At 45.4% G+C, this 26,342-nt stretch overlaps 1 protein-coding gene across 2 annotated transcripts in view; it reads right to left on the reverse strand.

Moving 5' to 3' along the window:
• Positions 1-2,410: 2,410 nt before the first annotated feature.
• Positions 2,411-26,342, reverse strand: part of PCGF2 (polycomb group ring finger 2) — a 276,564-nt gene continuing 252,632 nt past the window's right edge. For both annotated transcript variants that reach the window (XM_077459419.1, XM_077459421.1), the window contains one exon: positions 2,411-5,820. In XM_077459419.1, coding sequence (XP_077315545.1) covers positions 5,512-5,820 — 309 coding nt within the window. In that variant the 3' untranslated portion in view covers positions 2,411-5,511. The remainder of the gene's footprint in view (positions 5,821-26,342) is intronic.

Consider the following 26,342-nt stretch of genomic DNA (forward strand, 5'->3'; position numbering starts at 1 on the left):
AGATCCATCCTCTTCAGATACACAGGGACACCCAAGGAATCTGATTGTTACAAGGCTTGTTTAATTTATATATCTGGTGAGTTTTCATGGTAGAGCACAGTTAAAATTAATATTTGCCCCTGCACATATCTTCTTCTACCACAGTGATTGGGTTTTCCTTGAGGACATATTCCCTTTTTATGGTGGAATACTCTTTTTGGAATGAATGAATATACTGTATATAGCTGTATATTGATTTTTACTGATTTGTGATTTGAGTTAGCACCGGACTTTTATTCCCATAACTTTAAACAGTGTGTGTTTAGTATGACTAAGTTCTCTGTAAAATAGAATTCTTTCCAGATGACTATCTCTGCAGACCAGATCAACAGCCACAGAACCCTGTGCATAAGAGCCAGGTGAGAATTTTGGCACAAGGCTACAGGGTGGAGCTCCAGCTTTTGCAGTACAGAGGGATCTCTAATGGATGCATGCTATGCACTTGGTCCACGTTGTTGGTTGTATGGCTAGGCTCAACAGTGCCTAGCCTTTTAAGGAGGACCTCTAACCTCTTGTCCACCGAGTCTTTGAGGCCCCTGATGTCCACAACTGGAACCTTCAGGGATTCGTTCATGTAATAAATAGCTGAATCCCCACTGGAACTTTCCACTTTGTGTGTTAAGTGGTCAACTAATTACTGCTAATAAAACCTCTTGGGGGGGGGGGGGGGGGGGAGTACACACTTACCTTTCTAGTGGGTGAACCAGTAAGGACCTAGTAGGTCTTTCTTGAATTTGGGAAGAGATCCCATACTGGGGACCTCAGTTTGAGATAGTGGGGATGGCTCTAAGTTCAAACAGGAGTGTACCTTGTCCATCAGAACCTTAATAGTTTCTTTGATTTTGGGAAAGGTCAAGGGCAGGAACAGTTTTCACACTCTAAGGATTCACTCTCAACCTTTTCTATCTTCATCCCACTCTTTACCTCCATTGGTAAGAAACAGTTCCAAAGTGGTTGAGGCAGCAGACTCAGCAGGGGATGCCAACTGGAAAGACAATATCTACCATAGAGGCTGAACATTCCTCTCTAGTTAAAAAGAAGGAATGGGGGTACCTGAGAAGATAGGGGAGACTCAGAGGTTGAAGACTGAAGTCCAAAGTACCAGAAGCAAAGTTCGTAAAGAAACCTAAAATATCCTAATCATAGCCCTGTGCACAGTGTGTGCTTGCCTGACCCCTTATCATATTTCCCTTGAGCCTGATGACTGCCATTAGCTTGATGGAGATCACAATTGGTTGCAATGGAGCAGAAGGGGTGAAGTGGTCATATGTCTCATGACTGACGGCTATGAGATAACCCGGTAAAGGCCGATGCAGAGACCTGGTCCACAATTTGGAATAGGGTATATGCTAGATCTGAAGTGTGCCTTGTCTGTAGAAGACCCATTGCTCCTGGTCAAAGAAAACCACCCCTATGTAAGCGAGGTAGGACATGGGGTCCAGGGACCTCATGTCACAGGGGAACTGGGTGAGAAGGTTGGTTAGGGAACTCACAGAGGAATGGGCAAAATCACCACCCCATGGTACCAGCTCCTTCCCAGTGGAGAACAAAGCAGGTGGGGACTGCCTGCTTCATTTGGTTTAGGAAAGCTTGCCTCCTTTTCCATGGAGAGGGTCACACCACTGCAGATCACTACACTCTGGACCTGTAGAGCACCCTGCAACTAACTGAACCTTGTTGTACTAATGTACCATGGTTGGGTGATGCAGTGTCTAGTGTCGGGAGCAATGTTAGAGGTTGGAAAAATATGTTCCATCTTGGAGGATCCGGGTACAGTTTCCTGAGGAGTCATCAGTCTGAAAGCTGCAATAATTAGTCACAGTGGTTGTAGATACAGTTAGGTGGAAAGGACTTTTCCACACGCAGAACAGTGCATAGTCTTCCCAATCTTTCAGACAAAAATGGGAATGATAAACCAGAACTCTGTTCTCAGAGGTCATCCATCACTCAAGGACAGTAGCAAAAAACTGGGGATTTGCTGGGCGCAGGAAGGCTTATATGGGCCATCGTGATAGCTTTGATTACCAGTGTCCCCATCTGAAAAGTGGCAGCATACAGCTTATGGTCTTAAATAATGAATCCGGTGTCCTGTAGTGTACAATTAAGATAGTTGTTAATTAGAAACCATCTGCTTACAAATATCTATATGTAGAAGCAATAGGCCATACAAGACAGACTGCTTTTTTGATGCAGTATCTTTTTACCTTGCTTCCATACAGATAATATAAGCTGCCAAAGACACTTATTCTCCTCATTTAGTTTTCTTCAAAAAGTGGCATTCGGCTTTAAGTACAAACCCAGTAAGGCCAGCAATTCAGAGTTTAGTGCAGTTAGTGGCATTATAATATATACAGTCAGTGACACACACAGATAAGGTTGTTTGGCTTTATTAATCACAGAAGAGACAACCACAACCCCAATTTCCACCCATGAACGTAGACACAAAACCTTTTAGGAAAGATAAGAACAGAGGGACCCTGTTGTGCTATATTCTGTGGTGGGCCGACTGTTTTCATAGGAGGATACTGGCAATACATACATTCAGGAGAGCAGCAGCACCACCTTGGACTGCATATTGTACAAAAGTGCTCAATCATTACAGGATCTCCAGTTGTCCACACACTTATGATAGGTTGACCATGCTGCAGAAATACTCAATAACATATAACAAGGATTTTTCAATTTTAGAACAATGATTTCTGCATTACCTTAATTCCAAAGTACAAATGCAGTAATAATACTGAATAAGTACAAAACAAACAAAACATTGGATATGCACAGACAAAGCATTATATATTAATTTAAACAATGCCTACAAATAAAGCATATACAGTATACCTGAATAAAAACAAGGACAATTTGCCTTTTCAATTATTTAACAAAAATATAAAAAAAATGCAGTGGTGCGCCCTGGAAAAAGTAAGTACACCCCTGGCCTCTGAGGCTAGTATTGCCTCTTTAAGCATAAATGGCTAATTGTAGGCATTTTTCATAACCGCCCACTAGTCTTGGGCATAGACTCATTTAAATGTCTGACCACTCCTCTGTGCAAAATTCCTTTAGCTCAAAATTTTAGTTTGATTTCTTAAGACTTATGTCCGCTAAATTCTCTTTTGCTATCAGCTCATAGTCACTGCGGTGACCATAAACTAGAATTGTTTTAGTATTTAAAAAAAAAAAAAAACAGAAAACAAAAAAGAAAGAAAAAGAGAAATCCCAAAAAACTGGAACTAACCCAGTGCACAATTTACCTAGGGCAAGCAAGAAAAGAAGATCTGGAAAAACATTCAGTATGGAAAAGGGCACTTTGCAGGCTGGGTGGTTACACTAGGTTCCAGCTGCTTTATTGTGGGAGGAACAACATAGAGTACTAGTGCATTATCAACAGGTAACACCTTTTTAAAAACATATCCTTCTAATCCCTTGTACACACGGTCGGAGATTCCGTCGGAATGTGTCCGATCGGAGCGTTTTGTCGGATATACCGACTGTGTGTGGTCTGCATCTGACTATTTCCGTCTGAATATCCATCGGACCAACTTTTCCAACTTGCCGGAAATATTTTCCGACAAAATGCTCCGATCGGACATACTCCGATCATATGTAGAGAATTCTGATCGGACAAAGTGCCACGCATGCTCAGATCAAATTCCTACACCAAAGCTATTGGCTACTAGCATGAACATAGTCCCGTCGTAATGAAATAACGTCATCACGTCGGACTTTCCGACAACTTTGTCCGACCGTGTGTATGCAACAGTTTCGGACAAAATCCGACGGACAATATCCGACGGATTTGGTTGTCAGAATCTCCGACCGTGTGTACAAGGGCTAACAGTTAAAACTGGGAAGTTGCACCACAATCACAAACAGATGTCACAAGAAACGTACTCTCATATAAAGATCTAAAACTTAAAGCTACGTTACAGGGACCCATTTGTGGTTGTCAGTGTCGTCCTACCAGATAAAGACCTAGCCAGTATGCAAAGTGGTCCCATACCCAGAAGTGGACTCCTCGCATACCAGATAAGTTGTTGTTCTGCTATTTGGACACTGACAATCACAAGTGAGTTACTACAATCACAAGCGAGTCAACTAAAGTGGTCAGCATTCTATTCGTACATTTTTTTTTTGTTCTGCTGAATATTTAATAGCTGTGAACAGCAGCTCACAAGCCACTGATCATAGCCATTTATTAAAATCTTAGCACACACACAACACTGTGGATGGGATACTACAAGGCATAGGTGTGAAGCAAACCACCAATTGTTTTGCTTATTCACACAGTTTTGTGTACTGTTGATTTTTCAGTTTTTTATTTTAGTAGGAATTTTATGTTGTGTGCGCTAATGATTTTGATGTATTTCTACAGAAAATATTATTTTGACAAACATTCATGTAACTATCGTGGGATGTACAAAATCAGCAGCATCACCCTTTCCATTCTACAGGTCCTGTGCTTTTCAGAAAATATATGGTTTGGGGAGGGTATTTTTCAAACTTTCAAAGAAATAGCAAAACATGACAAGAAAGTCTTTTAAAGCATTGACAATTTTGTCTAGCTTCGTTTTTTTCTGTTCCATGAGGCATGACATATTTGTATCTAATTACTCAACACAATCTTTGATATTTTGCCACACAAAATGGGTAATATATTGTGTGAACTAAAATTAGTAAAATTTTGTTACTCAAAATACGGGTTTGATAAACAGTCACAACAATATTGCCAAGAAATTTCAACTACCATGAGTTTTAAGAAAATATATATATACTAGTGGAAGATTTAAATAAGATGGGTTGGCACCTGCACACTCCCTAAGGCGATTTAAATCATTAGCACGTAATCTGGAAAACCTTATTCCAATTTAATGAATTTAGTGGTGGTAAATGTAGGGGTGTAGTTACTTTTTCCACATAATAATCCTGTATTTTTTTAAATTTAAAATCAAAGGTGGGCAACTGCTGCCCTTCAACTGTTCAGGAACTATACGTCCTGCAAGGCACTGCAAAACTAACAGTTGCAAGCATGACTCCTAGATGCAGAGGCATGATGGGATTTGTAGTTCTGCAACAGCAGGAGGGCCACAGTTACCCACTCCTGATTTTGATCATTAGAATAAAAGATGCCATGCCATTTGAATGTCACCTTTATTTGTAAACACTGAATGCAGACCCAATGCTTGCCTGTTGAAAAAGTCAACATTTTCCATGGGATGTACTTACCTTTTGACATGACTGTATGTGGTAACCAGATGGGAGTTTTAAACCAAGTTAGCCATAGGGCATTGGAGGAGCATCATTCCAACAAGAATGTGAATTTTCTCCATTCCCTCTTATAAATTATAATACAAAATATTACAAAAAGGTTTTGGGTGTAAGCAGGGATTAAATTACTCTTGTATTATCCATAGAAAATAAAAAGTCCTTCTTTCTATGTACATATGTATAAAAAGCTTGGGCTGGGCAGACCACTCAAGTGAGGGGCGGCCCCGGTGCTCCATTGAGAGAAACTTTTCGGCCCTTGCTGGTTGAGTGCCCATTGTGGAGGGAAGGGGCAGGAGGGAGTTCAGTGTTGGGGCTTGGAGAACCCTGGCAGGGAGTTAAAGGGCTGGGTAGAGATGAAGAAGTGGAGGGAACTGGTGCTGGGCTGTTAGCCTTGTCACTGGCTGAGTCCCCTTCTGAGTTTGCTGCTCGGTTGGTCTCCTGCAGGCTTCTTGGGCGGCTAAATCGTAATCTTTTGCAGGTTGGCTGCACACGATACTTGAGAGGCAGTGGTCCTGTCTAAAGAGCAAGGTGGAGATGTGAGTAAAGAACAATCACAAAATAAAATAATATAACAACTACACCCTAATTACTTAACCTGATCAAGAAAAGGATTTTACAGGTGCAGTAAAACCTTGGTTTGAAAGTTTTTCAAGACCAGCTAAATTAAAAAAAACAAAAAACAATTTGACTTTATATACAACCGATGTCTTGATATACAAGTAGCGTCAAGTCACAACTGAGTATAAAAGGGAAGAGAGGTGCCTCTAAGCCCCTGTACACACGGTCGGACATTCCGCCGGAAAATGTCCGATTGGACAGTGTTGTCAGATAATCCGACCGTGTGTGGGCTTCATCTGACTTTTTCCGTCGGAATGTCCGACCAACAAAGTTTGAGAGCTGGATATAGAAATTTTCCGACAACATGATCCGATCGGACTTTGTCCGATCATTTGTAGAGAATTCTGATTGGACAAAGTGCCACGCATGCTCAGATCAAATTCCTAGTCCAAAATAACGTCCTCACGTTATGAACGATCGGATTTTCCGACAACTTTGTCCGACTGTGTGTATGCAACACCAGTTTCGGACAAAATACGACGGATTTTGTTGTCGGAATGTCCGACCATGTGTACAAGGGCTTAGTGTGGCAATATGGTTACATTTAATGAAGGTACAACATTTAGCAACCCACATGGTTGATGATTAAAACTTGCACATGTAAGTATGCAGGCATCTGGGGTAAAGCTGTCCACACAGACTGTACTCCACATTGTCGGCTTTCACCGCTGTCAATCTGCAATCTTGACTGTAAAGACTACTGTGCAGTAGAGCGATCTGAAAGCGAGGCTTGAAGCACTCATGGAGCGCAGCATGGAAGGGATGACGTTGATGGTGGAGCGGAGGATGATCTATGTGGACAGCTTTTCCCCAGATACCTGCATACTTAGATCATCCTCCGCACCGTCATCGACACTGCTAAATGTTGTACCTTCATTAAAATGTAACCATATTGCTACATTTAGAGGTGCCTCTCTTCTATTTTAGGCCCCTTTCACACGGGGCTGTCTGTTTTTACTACTCCGCTTGCTCAGCGGGGATCGCTCAGTTGATCCCCGCTGAGACGGCGGATGACAAGTCCGTCTCTGCACTCTATGCAGGGACGGACCTGTCAGAGTCTGCTTTCCCCTATGAGGGGATCAGATGATTACGGACCACTTGTCCATTTTCATCCGATCCGATTGACTGATGGAAAATAGGACATCTATCCGTCTGGATTTTGCGGAGTGGATCGGATGTCCATGGAAATGTCACCGCTGACATCTGACGCTCCATAGAGATCAGATCTGCCTGAAAAAACAGACAGGCGGATCTGAATGGTCCGCATGTGTAAAAGGGACCTTATACTCAGTAGCTCCTGCTGGATATTGGTTCTAATCACCTTGTGGAGGTTGCCATTCGTAAATGGACATTTTATGATCACACAGCCTATCACATTGCAATAATATTTTTATATGCATTATAAACTGAAGGGTTGATTAATAAATGGTTGTGGAATGAATCATCCGAGTTTCCATTATTTCTTATGGGAAAATTTGCTTCAATATACAAGTGCTTTGGATTACAAGCATGTTTCTGGAACAAATTATGTTCGAAATCCAAGGTTTTACTGCAAGTCAAAAATCCTGTTTTAGTAACGTACAAACAGGACTCAGGATTTTCCCAAAACCCAACCTTGCCTAGCCCTATACCATTCCTAACATATCTTTCATTTTGTACCAGTCAATACAAGAGTGATCATAGACCGGGAGGGTACGAAGTCCTGTGATACACTTCAAGAGAAGGATTTTACAGGTAAGTAAAAAAAAAATCCTATTTCCTTTATTGTACCTCACAGGATTGGCTAATTATTAGATCAGTTAAATAACCAAAAGTGACCTAATGAGGGGTGGGCATTGCAACAATGGCTAAGAGGTGCAAAAAAAAAACAACAAAAGCCAAGGCCCAAAACACAAAGGGCCACCTGAAGTTCTTTCCCACATGAAGCTGGTATCTGCTGAGGCCTGGACAGCCATCTAGTGGAACTTAGGAAAAGAGAACAGAAGACCAGGTGACCACCTTACAGACGAGAGCTCTCTTACAGGACAAAGTGTCAGACTGACCAATAGAGGCTGGAGCCAAGGTAGACTAGCCCATCCCAGCCCAAACTACATCCAAACAGTGGAAAGCACTCTCCTTATGATGCTTAACCACTTGCCGCCCGCCCTATTACAAATTGACGGTGGCAAAGTGGTTTCATAATCCTGATCGGACGTCATATGACGTGATCAGGATTATGAGCCGCTGCGCGCCCCTGGGGGGCGCGCATCGCGGCGATTGTTGTTGCCGGGTGTCAGTCTGACACCCGGCAACTACGATCTCGGTAAAGAGTCTCCGACGGAGACTCTTTACCACGTGATCAGCCGTGTCCAATCACGGCTGATCACAGTGTAAATAGGAAGAGCCGGTGATCGGCTTTTCCTCACTCGCGTCTGTCAGACGCGAGTAGAGGAGAGCCGATCGGCTGCTCCTCTGACAGGGGGGGGTCTGTGCTGATCGATTATCAGCACAGCCCCCCCGAGGATGCCCACACTGGACCACCAGGGACGCCACCAGACCACCAGGGATGCTAAACAAAAGGTAATCCTCCCTAGACCACCAGGGATGCCAGTCAGCACAATGGATGCCAATCAGTGCCCATAATGGATGCCAATCAGTGCCCACAATGGGCATCACTGATTGGCATGCATTATTGTTTGGCACTGATTGGCATCCATTAGTACAGTATAACACCAATGCTGCCTATGAGTGCCCACCTGTGCCGCCTATCAGTGTCCACCTGTGCCGCCTATCAGTGCCCACCTGTGCCGCCTAGCAGTGCCCACCTGTGCCCATCTGTGCCGCCTATCCATGCCCATCTGTGCCGCCTATCCATGCCCATCTGTGCCGCCTATCCATGCCCATCTGTGCCGCCCATCCATGCCAATCCGTGCCAGCTATCAGTGCCAATTTGTGCCACCTATCAGTGTCCATCCGTGTCGCCCATCCGTGTCAGCCAATCCGTGCCGCCTATCAGTGCCACTTCACTGGTGCCACATCATTGGTGCCCATCAGTGCCGCCTTATCAGTGCCCATCAGTGTAGCCCCATCAGTGAAGGAGAAAACGTACTTATTTACAAAGTTTTGAAACAAACAAAAAAAAAACATTTTTTTTTCAAAATTTTCGGTATTTTTTTTATTTGTAGCGCAAAAAATAAAAACCGTAGAGGTGATCAAATACCACCAAAAGAAAGCTCTATTTGTGGGAAAAAAAATGATAAAAATTTCATTTGGGTACAGTGTAGCATGACCGCGCAATTGTCATTGAAAGGGCGACAGCGCTGAAAGCTCAAAATTGGTCTGGGCAGGAAGGCGTTTAAAGTGGGGGGCCGTTTAAAAAAAGCAAACACTGCAGCTGCTGACTTAATCAGCCCACTTACCTGTCCAGGGCGCCCGCGATGTCGGCCGCCCAAGGCCGACCCGTCCCTCGGCTCTCGGGTCCCGGCGCCGCCATTCCTTGTAAGGGAAACAGGCAGTGGAGCCTTACGGCTTCACTGCCCGTTTCCTACTGCGCATGCGCGAGTCACGCAGCGCTTTGTGAATGGGATGCGCTGTGTTCTGGAACACACAGTTCCCAGAACACAGCGCGACCCATTACCCAGAAGACGCCGCGACGAGGAGAGAAGACCAGAAGATCTCCGCGGAGGAGGAAGAGGAAGATTAGGATTATGTGCCTAGCAATAGGCACTTCTGGTAAGTAAAAAAAAATTTTTTTTTTTATATTTTTCTGTAATTTTTAATTTTTTTTTTTTCAGGGTGGCCCTCCACTTTAAGTGCCCGGTATTGAAGTGGTTAAACATCCTGCTCAAGATGCTTAAGTTGGAAGGAAAAGACCACCATGGGCAAAGAGGTGGTCTGAAACCTCAGAATATCTTCATCCTTGTGTAGCACAAGGAACAGCTCCTTACAGTATAAGGCCGCCAATTCAAACCCTATGAGCTGAAGTAATGGCAAAAGGAAGGCTACATGATAAGGACAGAGAGAGGACGCACCTGCATGTAGATCTAAGGGGCACTCCGGTCACTTGCAATTTGAGAAACATGCACGGAACGCACCTTTCCCACACTGTGTTCTGGTGTGAACCAGCCCTGAGAGAGGCAAATGAAGTGAAGATGGGTACATCCCCTAACATTCTAGCATTTAGCTCAGGGATATTTTGTACTGATGTATGAGGAATTCAGAACCTATGCCCATAAGTGTTATAACTTTACCAGAATAGCAGCGTCCACCTTTGACAGCTTACTAACTATTGTTAGACCACATCTGCAAAGAATAAATACCAACATGAGAAGGAATACCAACATTTCAGGAAGAAAAGGGGAAGTGTCATTTTCTGCTGCTAAATGCAATGAGCATTTAGCTGCAGATAGTCAACCCTGGATGCAGCACTTTCCTTTTCCTAAATTCAGCTAAACTGTCTCCAACTAAATGTTGCTAATGGTTATGTATCAATAACATGATTACTTTTTGAGTCCAGCTGCTTTTAGAAAAGATTTCTAAATGCAACTAAACTCTGAAATTTAGACGTCCTTGTAAATGTAGCCTATGCAGTGTGACTTCTTCTGCCTCCTGATGATTTATGTACACCACCACCATGGCCTTGTCTGACTATACACAGACTGGGAGACCCTGAAGATGGGAGGGCAAGTGCTTAAGGGATTGTCTAATTACCTCCCAAACACTGATCAGGAGCTGAGCTTCCTCCAATAACAATGTTTATCCTACACCACCAGAATGATGAATTGCAACTATGTGGAGTAAAACTTGGCATAAAGGACTGCCACCGTAAAGTGAAGAAATGAATCAAGGTGTGCACCTTATCCTGGTAAACCTAAGATGATGCCATGTCCAATGCTGGCATCCAATGCTGACTTTTGGAGGTTCAGGATCTGACTGATGCGCTGCATAGCCTGCACATATTGGTTTGAAAGTGTCTTTACCTAAAATATGTGGGCTATGGAAAAAAAATAAAATAAAAAAATAAAATAAAAAGCACTTAACACCAGTCTAATTTACCCTGCTTCTAATGCATCAAAAAGCTCACAACAATTGGGGGGCATGGCCGTCATGGCGGACTGAGTAGACGTGTTCTCTGAGCTCTTCTGGAGTGCGATCCGGAAAACTATCTGCGCTTTGTGACCGAGCTTACCAGAGGGACCCTGTGGTCTCTGGATGCCTTCCAAAACCCTGGCAGTCAGAAAAGGGGTAAGAGACTGAAATTCCCCCCGAATATCCCAGAGGAGATCAGCCCATTCTCCAGCTCCTTGAGATTCCCTGCATGCCATAGCAAACAGACAACAAGGTGGATCCTGCCTCAGCACCCTAGGATTGCCGGAGATCATGGCAGCTATCAACTCATGCCAGACTGCTATCTCGTCCTGCCAGACTACCCTGGCATCTAAGATTTAGGAGGTCCAGCTGGATGTGGGCCTATTTCGGCAGATCCTGGACAAAAATCCGCTCCAGGGTTTCGGAGGCTGAATGGCGGGTGGGAACGGTGGCTGCCTCTATCCGAACCCTCCAGATAAAAGTTAGAGCCCTTGAATACCGAGCGGAAGATGCAGAGAACTGGAACCAAAGGAACAATCTTAGGATTGTGGGTCTCCCGGAGGGGGTTGAGGGCCGTTCACCGGCCCTGTTTACGGAGGACCTGCAGCAATCCTTGTTGGCAGCAGCTCAGCTTTCCCCATACTTTGTGGTTGAGAGAGCCCACCGTGTACTGCCTAGGCCTGGGCCTGAGGGGGGCCCCACCTCGCACCTTTATCCTCAGTCTGCTAAATTTTCGGGATTGGAATGAGTTGCTCAGAGCCTCCCATGCTGCTGGTGAGCTACCCTTCAACAACGTCAAGCTCCTGCTGTTTCCTGAATACACCATGGAGACTCAGCGGCAGCACCACTCCTTTGATACCGTTAAAGCCGTCTTCAGGAGGAAAGGAATAAAATACAGCATCTTGTTCCCTGCTAAGCTGCGAGTGGTGGACGGGGAGACTATTCATTTTTTCACCAATCCCAAGGATGCATCCGTCTAGCTGGAAGATTTGCCCCCGTAGGAAGGCCGCGCTGTCTACCTTGTATTATCTGATTGTTTTGGTGTGATTAGCCTCCCCACGTTACTGGAACCAGGTAAGCATGATTGCGTTCATATCTCCATGTCTGGGTACCCTCCCTGGCCCCTGCACACTGTCGCTGTATCTGACAGAACTCTTTCTCCGTTATATACTACTCCAACAGCTCTAGGATGGGACCTGTTACACACACGCCTAGATCCCGTTTACTGAGGGCGTTGTGATGTCCCAGCCTGGTTACACATCCCTAACTTAACCTCCCTGGCGGTACGATTATTTTGGATTTTAGGTGCTAAAAGCGGTACAATTATTTTGCATGAAAATTTGGCGTTTTATATTGTAGTCCTGTAATTCTTGGGAATAACTCACTTAATCTGTCCAAACCAGTCTAGCAGACATCCCGGGTATGATAAAGTTTGAAAAATGAAATCATAAATTATAATATAATAAATAATTATAAATAATTGTACCAAATAATATAACAATAATAAAAATTATTTAATAATGTAATCAAATCAAAAACACTGAAATTTGCTCAGTTGCAGAATTGTCACTGTTGTTACTTTTCAGTATTTGATGACGGATCTCCCCACAAATCGCTATCCCTCAATTCTGCAAGCGATTACAATTTATTATCGCTGTTTTCTAGCTGGTCTAAAATCATTTTTGATGTAAAAGGGACAGTTTTGGTTGCTATGGACAATCTCCAGTTTCCAGGAATAAAGAAGTTTTTATTATATAAAAGTGCATGCAGGACACTGGGCAGAACACTAGGGACAAAGGGGATGTGAAATTATTACATACAGCAATGTAATCTATAAGATTACATTATACTGTATGTATAGTGAGTGTTTCACTTTTTGAATTTGGCACAGATACCCTTCCCCTTGCGTCACAACGCTCGCGGGGCACGGAGATCGGCTCCTTGATAGATCGAGCGAGAGACGGCTCGCTCGTACAGCGCGGGGACATCGCTGGATCCAAGGGAGAAGGTAAGTAAACGTCCTCCTGGATCCAGCGATGCGGTCCCGAGTCTGGCTCGGGGTTACCGCTTTTGGTATAAAAATTCCACCCCGAGCCAGACTCGGGAATACCGTCAGGGGGGTTAAGTTCCTAGTCCTTGGACTATGGTTTTTTTGGGATTCAAGTGCTCCTCACTGTTCTGGGGTGCACAGGGTGGGAGGCGGGGAGGGGAGGGTCGGCAGTTGCCAACCATGGTTGGATGTAAAAAATATTTTTGTCATTTTCAAGTTACTGTTGGTCTTTTGATGAAAATACTTACTAGTATCCGAGTATCTGTATGATTCTTAGGTGTAACACTGCTCCTAAAATGACTGTGCTTTTTGTCTCCAGTGTGACCGGAGGCGAGAGCTGCTCCCTCCCCCCCAGGGTACTGGCTCCGGGCACTATTGTTATTAGATCTCCTTGCTTTATCAATGTATCCTTGTCATGGCTAAGTGCTTGGTAGTGTCGTGGAATGTACGGGGACATAATTCTGCTGTCAAGCGCTCTCTAGTGCTTAGCTACAAACGCAAACTCTGCCCAGAGGTGTGTATTCTTCAGGAGACGCATCTTATGGGGTCCCGCATTCTCAGTCTGAAACAGGCCTGGGTCGGTGCTCACTACCATGCACCCTACTTTAATTATGCCAGGGGTGTAAGTGTTCTAGTACACCTATCCTTACCCTTTCAGCTTTTGGATGTTAAACTCGACCCGGGCAGAAGATATGTGCTTCTCCACTCTCTGATTTCAGAGATCTCTTTTGTGTTAGTGGGAGTATATCTGCCACCCCCCGCCGATATAGATATGCTCTATGTGCTGATGCAGCAAGGTTACGATGTACAATGTTGAGAATGTTTTACTTATAGGCAATTTTAATATGGCTCCATCTAGAGTGCTGGAAAAATGCACACCTCTGGTCCCCGACAGCATGGCCTCTCCCGCTGGGCCTCCGCCTTCCACATGACAGATGTTTGGCGCCAATTCCATCCCTCTGATAGGGACTATACTCTTCTTTCTACCACTTACCGGACCATGTTCTGCACTGACCTGGCATTTGCCTCCCCTGTTTTAGTGCGGAGGGTGGGCTCTGCTGAGATCCTTTTGCGAGGTATCTCGGATCATGCTCCAGTATTTGTTACTATATTACTCTCTCATGCAGAGGGCGGGAGGTTATGGCAGCTGTCCAGATACTGGATTATGGACCCCGAGATCCAGGAGGAGCTACCAGAGGCCTCATGTACCTTTTGTATAAATAATGCGGACTCTGGTGGTGTGGGGCACCTTTAAACCTCTGGTGGTGTGGAACACCTTTAAAACTTGGCTTAGAGGCGAATACATGGCTGGAATAGTCGTGAAAAAAAGGCAATCTACGCAGTCTCTGAGGCACCTAGGAGGACCAGGCGAGGTTGAGGGAGGCAGAATATGTGCAAACTCCTCATCAGGTTCACTATGTGCCCTGGCAGGAAGCCCTGAGGGAATTGCCCCTACTTAGAGTTGAACTCAAGAAATCTATGTTTCATAGCACCCAGAGGGTTTTTGAATTTGGGGATAACGGTAGGCTGTTGGCCTGGCTAGCCAGGGGGCAGCATACTGTGACTCACATTGGTAGGCTGAAAGATTTGGATGGCTGTCTGTTGACAGCTCCAGTGGATAGTAATGCGAGAATCCTCGAGTTCTACCGGACTCTGTACTCCTCTAGGGAGAACTTTGATAACTCTGAGCTGCTCAAATATCTGGACCAGATCTCACTCCCCTCCTTGGGAGGCGGGGAAGTGCTCGGAGCTGGATAAGGACATCTCTCTTGAGGAAGTGCAGGAGGCCTTGGGAACCATGCAGCCGGGGAAAGCCCCTGGGCCGCATAGAATTCCCTTTGAACTTTATTCAGAATACCAGGAACTTTTGGCACCTAAGATTACTTTATTATTCCAGCAATTCTTTACTCTAGACTCACTACCAGATTCGTTGTCTGACACGATTGTGGTTTTGGTGCCCAAACCTGGCAAGGACCCTGTGCCTCTTACAGGCCTATCTCTTTAATTAATGCCGATGCCGAATTACTAGCTAAAATATTGGCTATTAGGCTTGGTAAGGTAACAGACGACCTTATCCATGTAGATCAGACCGGGTTGATGCCAGGGAAGGGCACAGATATCAATATTCGCCATCTATTCCTGAATTTAGCCACCTCCCATAGCACCGGGGGAACAAGAGTCATAGCCTCTCTGGACGCGGAGAAGGCTTTTGACTCTGTTGAATGGGAGTACTTATGGGCAGGGTTACAGAAATTTGGGATGGGACCCAAGTTCCTTCACTGGCTAAGCCTGTTGTATAAGGCCACTACAGAAAGGATTCGGAATGACACACTTTTGGACGTTTTTCTCCTCCGGAGGGGGACCCGGCAGGGCTGCCCACTGTCTCACAGCTTATTTGCGCTGGCCCTTGAGCCCCTGGCGGTCCTCGTCAGGGAATCTAGTCGCATTGTGGGACTCCAGGTTGGCCCTCTGGAGCAGAAAATATCCCTATATGCAGATGACACCCTGCTATATTTACATGATGCAGATTCTTCACTACAGGCTGCCCTAGAGGCTTTTTATGTGTTTGGACTGTTCTCAGGAATCTGTATTAATTGGTATAAATCTGTCCTATTTCCTCTAGATGCATAGGCCAGGGATTCTGCGTCCCAGACGGTGTTAAGGTGGGTGGAGGAATTCACATATTTCGGAATTAGGATTTTGAGAGATTCCCAGTCCAATGCCTTAATCTTCAACCCATAGTCGCACGCCTTAAAGATCATTGCTCTCAATGGGCTAATCTTTCCCTTAATCTACTAGGCCAAATTAATATTTTAAAGATGATCTATTCACCCAAGTTCAACTATATCTTTAGGAATTGCTCTACGTGGATACCCCATTCTTCAGAGATTTGGATAGTTGTATTGGCTCTTTTTTGTGGCGGAGGTCTTTCCCTCGGATGGCCAGGTCGACTCTCCAACTCCCAGTTAGTGTGGTGGACTGGCTTTATCTAACCTGCTGGTGTACTACTTGGAAGACATGTTGGTCACAGTGAGGTTGTGGTTTGAGTAGTCCAGAGCCAATGCTGCGGTCTGTCTGGAGGCAGCTGTTGTGGGATCCCTCAAAGAATTAGGCAACCTGGTATATCGAGGAGACTCGGCATACCCCTCACTGCCGAATCTCACTAAAGTTACCCTACGGGTATGGAGGGTGGCAAGGCGGTGGTTTCCATCTCCCAACAAGTGGTCCCCTATTGTCCTTTGTGGGGGAACCCGTCTTTTCCACACTTTAGGAAATCTCTGACCCGCAACTATGGGCCCGTTATGGTAATAAATTGATAAAGGATATGGTTTCTGCTGGGTCCCTTCAGTAGGCATGGCCTCCCTGCATGGATACTGTTCTGCTACCATCAGCTGCAACATGCATTCCATGCACAGTTCCCGACACCATCCGAACTCAAGGGGGATGTGGTCGAGGATCTATTGGCTCAAGAATCCCTGAATAAGCCTCTTTCGGAGCTGTATCTGACACTTCTCCGGACAGACTCACCCCAAATGGATGCGTTGTGGGATAAGTGGATGGCAGATAGACTTTAGATAGAGAAACGTGGGAGGAGTGCTTTGAAAATAGTTCCAAGATGGTGATCTCCTCTAGAGATAAAATGAATACAAGCCAAATTCCTGCACAAGCTATACTTTACACCTAAGAGACTGCATAGAATATGCCCACAGAGGTACCGGAACTGTCCGCGCTGTCAATCTCCCGACAGCACCTATATTCATAGGTTTTGGGCCTATCCTCTGCTCTCCTGCTACTGGTCTACCATAGTGGAGTTTAATAATGTCCGCCTCCAACTGGAGATACCCTTGACGGCTGAGTTAGCCTTGCTGGGCATACAGGATGATGACCAGAGGCCTCAGTACACTAAATTGCTGCTCTCACTGTGGCTTTTTTATGCCAAAAGAGAGATCCTGTTAAAATGGACTTGTTATCTGCCTCCTATGATGAGGGCATGGGAAAATTAGATTAATGCCATTTTGCCTATGTACAAATTGACCTACATGAGTAGAGAATGTGCCCAGAAGTATACACAAGTATGGCAGCCATGGACTGACCCCGTTTGAACTGCTCATTCATAGATACCTTGCCCTTTCTTAGCTTGCACATATTGGGCTAGGTGCTGATGGGGCCTGTCACCCCACCCATTTCTTGTGTTATTATAATGTTGACAGCTTCTTCCTCCCTGCTCCTGAAGATTGTCTATTCATGGTAACCTATTGTACTTCCACTTTGTCTATTGTTTACTACATTTGTTGTTTTCCATTATGTAACCACCCTATTGTTTGAAACTCGAAATGTGTTAACCTTCATTTTTTATCAAAGACCAACCTTGTTAAAAAAAAAAAAAAAAAAAAAAAAAAAAAAAAGAGCTCACGACAGTTGACCAAACCAATAACCATAAAACCGATAAAAAGTCAAATTTCAATTATAGAAAAATGCCCTCATATTCTGCTCGTACTTCTCCGTGTGTGGGGGTAAAGGACCATTGCCAGTACCTGGAGGGGCACCAGCATCAGAAGCGCGGTCTACTGCATGTTTCTCATGACTGGCAATGTGTTCAAGAATGGACTCGAGTCTCAAAGTCCTTTAAAGCAGATAAATCATGTTCAGGATGGTAGTTTACTGGCATTTCAAATGTCAAAAGCTTGTAACTGCTTGTAAACATGTAAAAGCTGTGACCTGAGTTTATGCACATAACAGATCTGATGGACGGATTACTGGGAGTAGGGATGAGCTTGAGGTTTGAGTCAAACGTAAATATTGCCTATATAACAGCTGTCACCGCGAAAAGACAGCAGTTGTCAGGACACCTCCCATTGAAGGCGGAGCTTTTTTTTTCTATTTGTTGGGTCTGTCTGCACCATGATTGAAGATGGATGGACATCGCGGGACACTTTTTTTTAAATAAAGGAATGGTCTCCTGTCTCTTTTTTTTGAGACTTTTGGTGCCCCCTTGTTAAAGGGGGCTTCCAGATTCTGATAAGAAGCCCCCTGCCCGCAGACCCCCACAACCACCAGGCAAGGGTTGTGGGGATGAGGCCCTTGTCCCCATCACCCCATGTTAAGAGCATGTGGCCTGGTACGGTTCAGGAGGGGGAGGGCACTCTCTTGTCTCCCCCTTTTCCTGCAGCCTGCCAGGTTGCAAGGGTCTGGTATGGATTTTAGGGGGACCCCACACCTTTTTTAAGAATTTCGACATGGGGTTCCCCTTAAAATCCATACAGACCTGAAAGACCTGGTATGGATTTGGGGGGGGGGGGGACACGCCATTTTTTTTTATAAATTTAGGCATAGAGTTCCCCTTAATATCCATACCAGACCCAAAAGGGTCTGTAATGTAATGTATATTGCCAGGATACGGCAATACAATACAGCAGCGAGCAATTTTAAACTAAATTTTTTTCCTTTAGAAATTTAATTTTGCTGCAGTTGATTATCAACCGGGGAAAGATGCGCTCCTTTACAGGTAGACTAAGGGGACCACCAAGCACGATATTTAAAAGAAATATTTCATTTTTATTTCACTTTGTGCATTAATAAAATCACTGCTCCTGAAAAAACGGCAATTTTAAAAACTTTTTTTGCATTGATACATTTCCCCTGGGGCAGTACCCGGGTCCCTATCCACCTTTAAAATAAACACTCGATTTTTCAAGTTTGTGTCCTATAGACTTTAATGGTGTTCGCACAATTTTTTTTTATCTGTTTGCATGTCCTGGTGCGAACCAAACAGGGGGTGTTTGGCTTATCCCTAACTGGGAGGGGCTGGGGAAGACCTGGCTACCATGGTGCACGTTGGCACCAATAACAAAGTCAGAGGCAGATGGAGTGTCCTAGAACATGATTTTAAGGACTTAAGAATTCTCAGAAATACTACCAGTACCTCGAGTCACACAAGAAAGGCAGAGTGAGATTAAGGAAGGAAACAAGTGGCTGAGGAGCTGGTGTAGAAAGAAGGGGTTCGGGTTCCTGGAGAACTGGGCCAACATCTCAGTTGGTTACCAGCTCTTTAGCAGGGACGGACTGCACCTAAATGGGGAGCGAAGAGAAGATGGCCTAAAAGTTAGAGGGACTTTTAAACTAGGCGATGGGGGGGTCCAGACGTTGAGATAGCCAGTGTGCAACAAATTTAGGGGCATTAGTAGTAGGTTGACTGAAGCGCATAAACCTAAATTAGCAAGTCCTAATTGCAGCCTCAGAACAACCAATAAGGAGAAAAGTGACCGGACTACAAGGCTTGTTCACTAATGGCAGGAGACTGGCTGACAAGATGGGAGAACTGGAGCTGCTGTTGTACAAGGAGGATTTAGATTTTGTGGGAATTTCAAAGACTTGGTTTAACAGCTCCCATGATTGGCTGGCAACCATTCAAGGCTATTCCGCAGAGATAGGGAGGGTAAAAAATGGGGAGGAGTATGCCTGTATATTCAAGAATGATGTACAAGTGAATGTGAGGGACAGCATTACTAATGGAGGAGGTGGAATCCTTAGGCCGCGTACACACGCGGGGACTGTTCGCTCAACTTTGTCCGTCAAACAGTTTCAGCAAACAGTCCACTCAAAATTAGCATGGACGGACTTGCCCACACACGACGAACGAACAGTTTGCTGAAACCGTGCGCGATGACGTGAACGGCACGTACGACGGGACGGAAAATACAACGTCCTATACACTGCATTACAACTTTCGGCGTGTAAATCCTTTCTGAGCATGCGCGGAACTTAGTTTGACGAACAAGCCTACACACGAGGGGACTGTTCGCTGAAACCAAGTTTCAGCGGACAGTTTTTCGGAAATTCCGAAAAACCTTGTTCAGCAAACTGTTCGCTGAAACTGTCCGCTGAAAGCCCACACAGGGGCGGACTGTCCGCCGAAACACTGTTCAGCGGACAAAGTTGGGCGAACAGTCCCCGCGTGTGTACACGGCCTTATGGGTAGAGCTTCAAAGGGAGGCAACCAAGGGTAAGTAATACTGGGAGTATGCTATAGGCCCCCTAACCAGATGGAGGAGGGAGGAGGACCTCCTTTGGAATGGCAGCAAGGATGGGAAGTGTCATTATAATGGAGGATTTTAATTATCCAGACAGACTGGGTGGAAGGAACTGCACACTCGGCTAAGGCTCGCCATTTCCTAAATGTCTTGCTGGACAATTTCATGGGTCAGATGGCAAAAGCACCAACAAGAAACAATGCGTTACTAGACCTACTGATTACTAACAATACAGACCTGATCACGGATGTGTAAATAGGGGGCAACTTAGGAAAGAGCAATCACAGGTCAATTAGATTTAGCATAAATCACACAAATCGGAAACACAAGGGTAATAAAAAGACATTGAATTTCAAAAGAGCAAACTTCCCTAAACTGCGCTCCTTGCTTGAAGATATTAAATGGGATAAAATGTTTGTAAGAACATGGAGGAAAAAATGGGAGTGCTTTAAGAGCATATTGAATAAAGGTATTGGCCAGTGCATCCCAATGGGAAATAAATTTAAAAGAGCCAATAAAAGTCCTGGGTGGCTTAACTCCAACGTAAAAATGCATATAAAAGCAAAGGAGAAGGCCTTTAACCGGTTCCCGACCAGTGCACGCCGATCTACGTCGACAGAATGGCACGGGCAGGCATATTGGCGTACAGGTACGTCCAATCTTCAATGCCGCCCTGCCATCGGGAGCGCGCCGCCGGCGGCGCGCTCCCGCGCTGGTCGGGACCCCCGTGAGTCCGGTCGCGGGATCCGCGGACTTGATCGCCGCGGGCATCCCCGCGATCGTCTCACGGGACGGCTGAATGGAGGAAATGCCGTGTAAACAGCATTTCTCCATTCTGCCTAGCAACTAGTGATGCTGATCTCTGCTCCATGTGATTGGAGCAGAAATCAGTGTTCACTAAATGAAAGCCCAACCCCCCCACAGTTAGTAACACACCCCTAGGAACACTTAACCCCCACACTGCCACCCACTGGTTAACCCCTTCACTGCCAGTGTCATTTACACAGGAATCACTGCATTTATATAGCAGTGATTACTGTATAAATGACAATGGTCCCAAAAATGTGTCAAAAATGCCCGATGGGTCCCCCACAATGTCGCAGTCACAATAAAAATCGCTGATCGCCGCCATTACTAGTAAAAAAAAAAAAAAAAAAATATTAATAAAAATGCTATAAAACTATCCCTATTTTGTAAATGCTATAACTTTTGCGCAAACCAATCAATCGCTTATTGTGATTTTTTTTACCAAAAATATGTAGAAGAATACGTATCGGCCTAAACTGAGGGAAAAAAATGTTTTTTATATATTTTTGGGGGATATTTATTATAACAAAAAGTAAAAAATAATGCGTTTTTTTCAAAATTGTCGCTCTATTTTTGTTTATAGTGCAAAAAATAAAAACCGCAGGGGTGATCAAATACCACCAAAAGAAAGCTCTATTTGTGGGAAAAAAAGGACGTCAATTTTGTTTGAGAGCCACGTCGCATGACCGCGCAATTGTCAGTTAAACCGACGCAGTGCCGAATCGCAAAAAGTGGTCTGGTCTTTGACCAGCAAAATGGTCCGGTCTGTAAGTGGTTAAACAATACAAGGCTGAGGTGTCATCATAAGCATTCCAACTTTACAAAAAATGTAATAAAAAATGTAAGGGTATAATCAGGGCGGCCAAGAACACGAAAGGCACAAAGCGGCGGAGAGTAAAAAAAAAAAATTCTTTAAGTATATAAATAGTAAGAAAGGGAGTTCAGAACATATTGGCCCCATAAAGAATGATGAAGGTAATCTTGTTATAAAACATGGAGAGATGGCAAAGGTATTGATTGTATTCATCTTCTCAGCCTTCACAAGGGAAACAGGGGATTCAGTAACCAAGACTGCAATGTTTATCCTCATGACGCGACACAGGAAGCACCCTCATGGAATTAGAAATAGACTTTGAAAACTTAACATCAATAAGTCACCAGGACCAGATGGCCTCATTTTTCCGAACAGTTTATTGACTGAAATGGTACCAGCTGACTGGAAAAAAGCCAAAAGTAGCACCAGTATTTAAAAACTGGCCTATCCCTGGGCACTATAGACCAGTTAGCCTAACATCAATAGTTTGTAAGCTCTTGGAGAGGATCATAAGGGACTATATACAAGACTTTAGTAACAAAAACAGTATTAGCAGAAGAGATGGCAGCGCGGTTCGCGGCGAACTTTGCTCGTTCGCTATTCGCCAAACCGGTGGACTTCTGGCGCTGTTCGTGGCGGCCATTTTCATTTACATTGTGAAGAACTTTGACCCATGACACATCCATCATGGGGTACAGTACAGCCAATTGAGACATTTCAGCACATGGACATACACCCTACCTTATAAATAGACGTGATCTGGCGGCCATTTTACATTTTGTCTTTTGTCAGCGTAGAGAAAGGACGCTGTGTGGAGCAGGGACAGTCAGTCTAATCACTAGCTAGCTATTACTATTAGGTCCACAAAAGTCCTTTTAAGGACTGGTATAGGTATACAGTATATAGCAGTGATGGCGAACCTTGGTACCCCAGATGTTTTGGAACTACATTTCCCATGATGCTCACGCACTCTGCAGTGTACTTAAGCATCATGGTAATTGTAGTTCCAAAACATCTGGGGTGCCAAGGTTCGCCATCACTGGTATATAGGGTTGTAATACACTTATAATATACTTTCTTTCAAATATAGAAAGTAAATTATGGTGCACTGCTGTGCTGCTGAGTACTGACTGATTCTGCAGCTGTCTTTTATCAGTGTAGGGTGTTTGGAGCAGGGACAGTCTGCAATTCACTAGCTACTAGGTCCACAAAGGTCCTTTTAAGGACTGGTATAGGTGTACAGCAGGGGTAATGAATTAAAATTCAAGGAGGTCCGGTCGCCAAAATTTTCTTTGGGCGGAGGTCCGAATCTCAAGTCTGTGCTATGACTCAGAAAGATTGTAGTCACTGTATATCTATCAAAAACATGAGAAATGTACAATTTCCTTAGCATTTCAACAATATTTATTGTCAAGTTTCAGTTACAATATTAAACATGTGGACAGTTGGAACTAGGATAGCTTTACATTTGCTCTTGTCTTTGTATGGAAAACAAACAACTATTTTTAACAAAAATACGGAAACAAATTAATAACTCTTTAATAAAACATAAAAAGAACATCCATTTTTTAAGTAAAAGAAATAAGCACTTTCTGACTTTATTTCAATTTTTTACCACCCAAAAACCTGTCTAGTGAGAAAAATGGGCTTTTGATTGTCCTGCCAGTAGTTTGAGTCTTGGCTTAAATTGAGTTACTGCCATTCTCATGCACATATGTAGGTGCTCATTGGTGAGCCTGGAACGATACTTTGTTTTAATAATGTTCATAGAGGAGAAAGCTGACTCACAGCTGTACGTAGATCCAAACATGGTCAAGGTGTGTAGTGCTACCTTGATTAGACAAGGGAAATCAGTCTCAGGCACAGTCTGTAACCAGAAGTTAGCCGGATCAGTTCCTTAACCACTTCCCACCCGGCCACTGCATATAAACGGCCAGGTGGGAGCTCTAGTCCTGACAGGACGTTCCTGAACGTCATGTCAAAGAAGCGGGATCACGCGGGCGCGCTCCCGCGCAGCTGCGCGATCCCGGTGCGCGCGTGTCCCCCGCACACGCCGCATCTCGGATCGGCAGGAGAGCAATGTCATTTGCCCTCCTGATCCGCACGATGGCTGTGTCTAATCACAGCCATCGTAAGTAAACAAAGGGGGATGGGCGGCAGATAACCGGTGATCGCGCCGCCACGTGCCCGCGCAACGGCGCGATCCCGATCTGCCTGAGACCCCCGGAGACCGGAGAGAAAAATACAACAGGAGGGCCATGTGATTGGCCCTCCTGATCACATGACGACTGTGTCCAATCACAGTCGTCATGTAATGTAAATAGAGAGCAGTTGTAACTGCTCTCATCTCTTCCTCTCCTCACACAGAACCTGTCAGTGAGGAGAGGAAGAGAAATCTTTGCTTCAGCCGGGAAGATCAGTGAGTTTTCTAGCTGTTTGTCTGCTGTTTACCCACTGATCTCCCAGCTAGTGTCCCCCAAAACACAGTGTCCCCAAAAACACCTGGCACATCGGCCCGCCATCTGACACATCAGCCACCCGCCATCACCAGGCGCATCTGACCCGCCATCACCAGGCGCATCTGACCCGCCATCACCAGGCGCATCTGACCCGCCATCACCAGGCGCATCTGACCCGCCATCACCAGGCGCATTTGCCCCGCCATCACCAGGCGCATTTGCCCCGCCATCACCAGGCGCATTTGCCCCGCCATCACCAGGCGCATCTGCCCGGCCATCACCAGGCGCATCTGCCCGGCCATCACCAGGCGCATCTGCCCGGCCATCACCAGGCGCATCTGCCCGCCATCACCAGGCGCATCTGACCCGCCATCACCAGGCGCATCTGCCCCGCCATCACCAGGCGCATCTGACGCCCGCCATCACCAGGCGCATCTGACGCCCGCCATCACCAGGCGCATCTGACGCCCGCCATCACCAGGCGCATCTGACGCCCGCCATCACCAGGCCCATCTGACGCCCGCCATCACCAGGCCCATCTGACGCCCGCCATCATCAGGCCCATCTGACGCCCGCCATCATCAGGCCCATCTGACGCCCGCCATCATCAGGCCTATCTGACGCCCGCCATCATCAGGCTCATCTGACGCCCGCCATCATCAGGCTCATCTGACGCCCGCCATCATCAGGCCCATCTGACGCCCGCCATCAGGCCCATCTGACGCCCGCCATCAGGCCCATCTGACGCCCGCCATTAGGCCCATCTGACGCCCGCCATCTGACATCTTCCGCCCGCCATCTGACATCTGCCCGTCAACATGACTAAAAGGTCGCACAGCGCAGAGGAGGCTTTCCAGATGCTCCAGAGTATGTCGGACGAGAGTAGCGGGGAACTCTCTCCGTCAGACTCGGATAGCGATTATGAGCCAGTGGAAAGCAGTGGCTCCGAGATGGAAACCGAGGAAGATAGAATCCTAACAAGGAGAAACGGGAGAAATGAGCAGGCGCAGACATCAAACAGCAGCGCACCACTCCAGGATGATATGCAGGCATCCACCAGCAGCGCAGCACTCCGGGATAGGCAGGCATCCACCAGCAGTTCTGCAACCTTCCTTGAAGATAGGCCAGATACTAGCAACGGAGCATCCCATCAACGAGGCAGTGCCCATACTAGCCTTCCAGATGTTCTGCTGTATCCAACATGGCTGCCCGATACGTCAGTAGAACCTGTTATTCCCCTTTTTACATCCCAGCCAGGCCCTCAGATACAGACGGAAAATGTAACCCCACTTTATTATTTTCATTTATTTTTTACCAATGATCTCCTAACTGACATTGTGGAGCAATGTAATCTATATGCCAGCCAACATATAGCCAACAATCCCAGTTCCTCCTATGCCCGTCCTTTTTTTTGGAAACCCCTCACCGTGGAAGAATTTAAAATTTTCCTTGGCCTAACCCTCAACATGGGGCTAACAAAAAAAAATGAAGTCCATTCCTACTGGTCTACCCAACCTATCCACCACATGCCGGTCTATTCATCAATTACGCCCAGAAACCGTTATGAGATGATCATGAGATTTTTACATTTCAATAACAATGCCCAATGCCTCCCTCGAAATCATCCCAGTTATGATAAATTATTCAAAATTCGGCCCCTAATCAATTTTTTTTCCGCCAGTTTCAAACAGATGTTTACCCCTGATAAAAATATTTGTGTGGATGAATCCCTATTACACTTCACTGGGCGACTTGCAATACAACAATACATGCCCAGTAAAAGAGCCAGACGTGGGGTAAAATTTTATAAGGCGTGTGACAGGGCCACGGGTTACACATATGACTTCATAATTTATGAGGGAAAAGATAGACAGCTAAACCCCCCTGGATGCCCTACCTACATGGGAACAAGTGGCAAAATTGTCTGGCAGCTGATCCAACCATTGCTTGGGAAAGGTTACCACCTATATGTAGAATATTCTACATATTTCTACACAAGTCTCCCACTTTTCCGCCATCTATACCTAAAGCAGACTGTGGCCTGTGGGACAGCACGGACCAACCGCAAAGGTTTCCCACAGATATTGGTCACCAAGAAATTAAAACAGGGTGAAATGGCCAGTATGCGGACTGACGAGGTACTAGCGGTGAAGTGGAGAGATAAAAAAAGAGATGTCTACATCCTTTCCACA

This window comes from Lithobates pipiens, unplaced genomic scaffold (genome assembly GCF_037356315.1).
Source record: "Lithobates pipiens isolate NorthernLeopardFrog02 unplaced genomic scaffold, aLitPip1_a1.2 Scaffold_28, whole genome shotgun sequence".
NCBI classification, from domain to species: domain Eukaryota; kingdom Metazoa; phylum Chordata; class Amphibia; order Anura; family Ranidae; genus Lithobates; species Lithobates pipiens.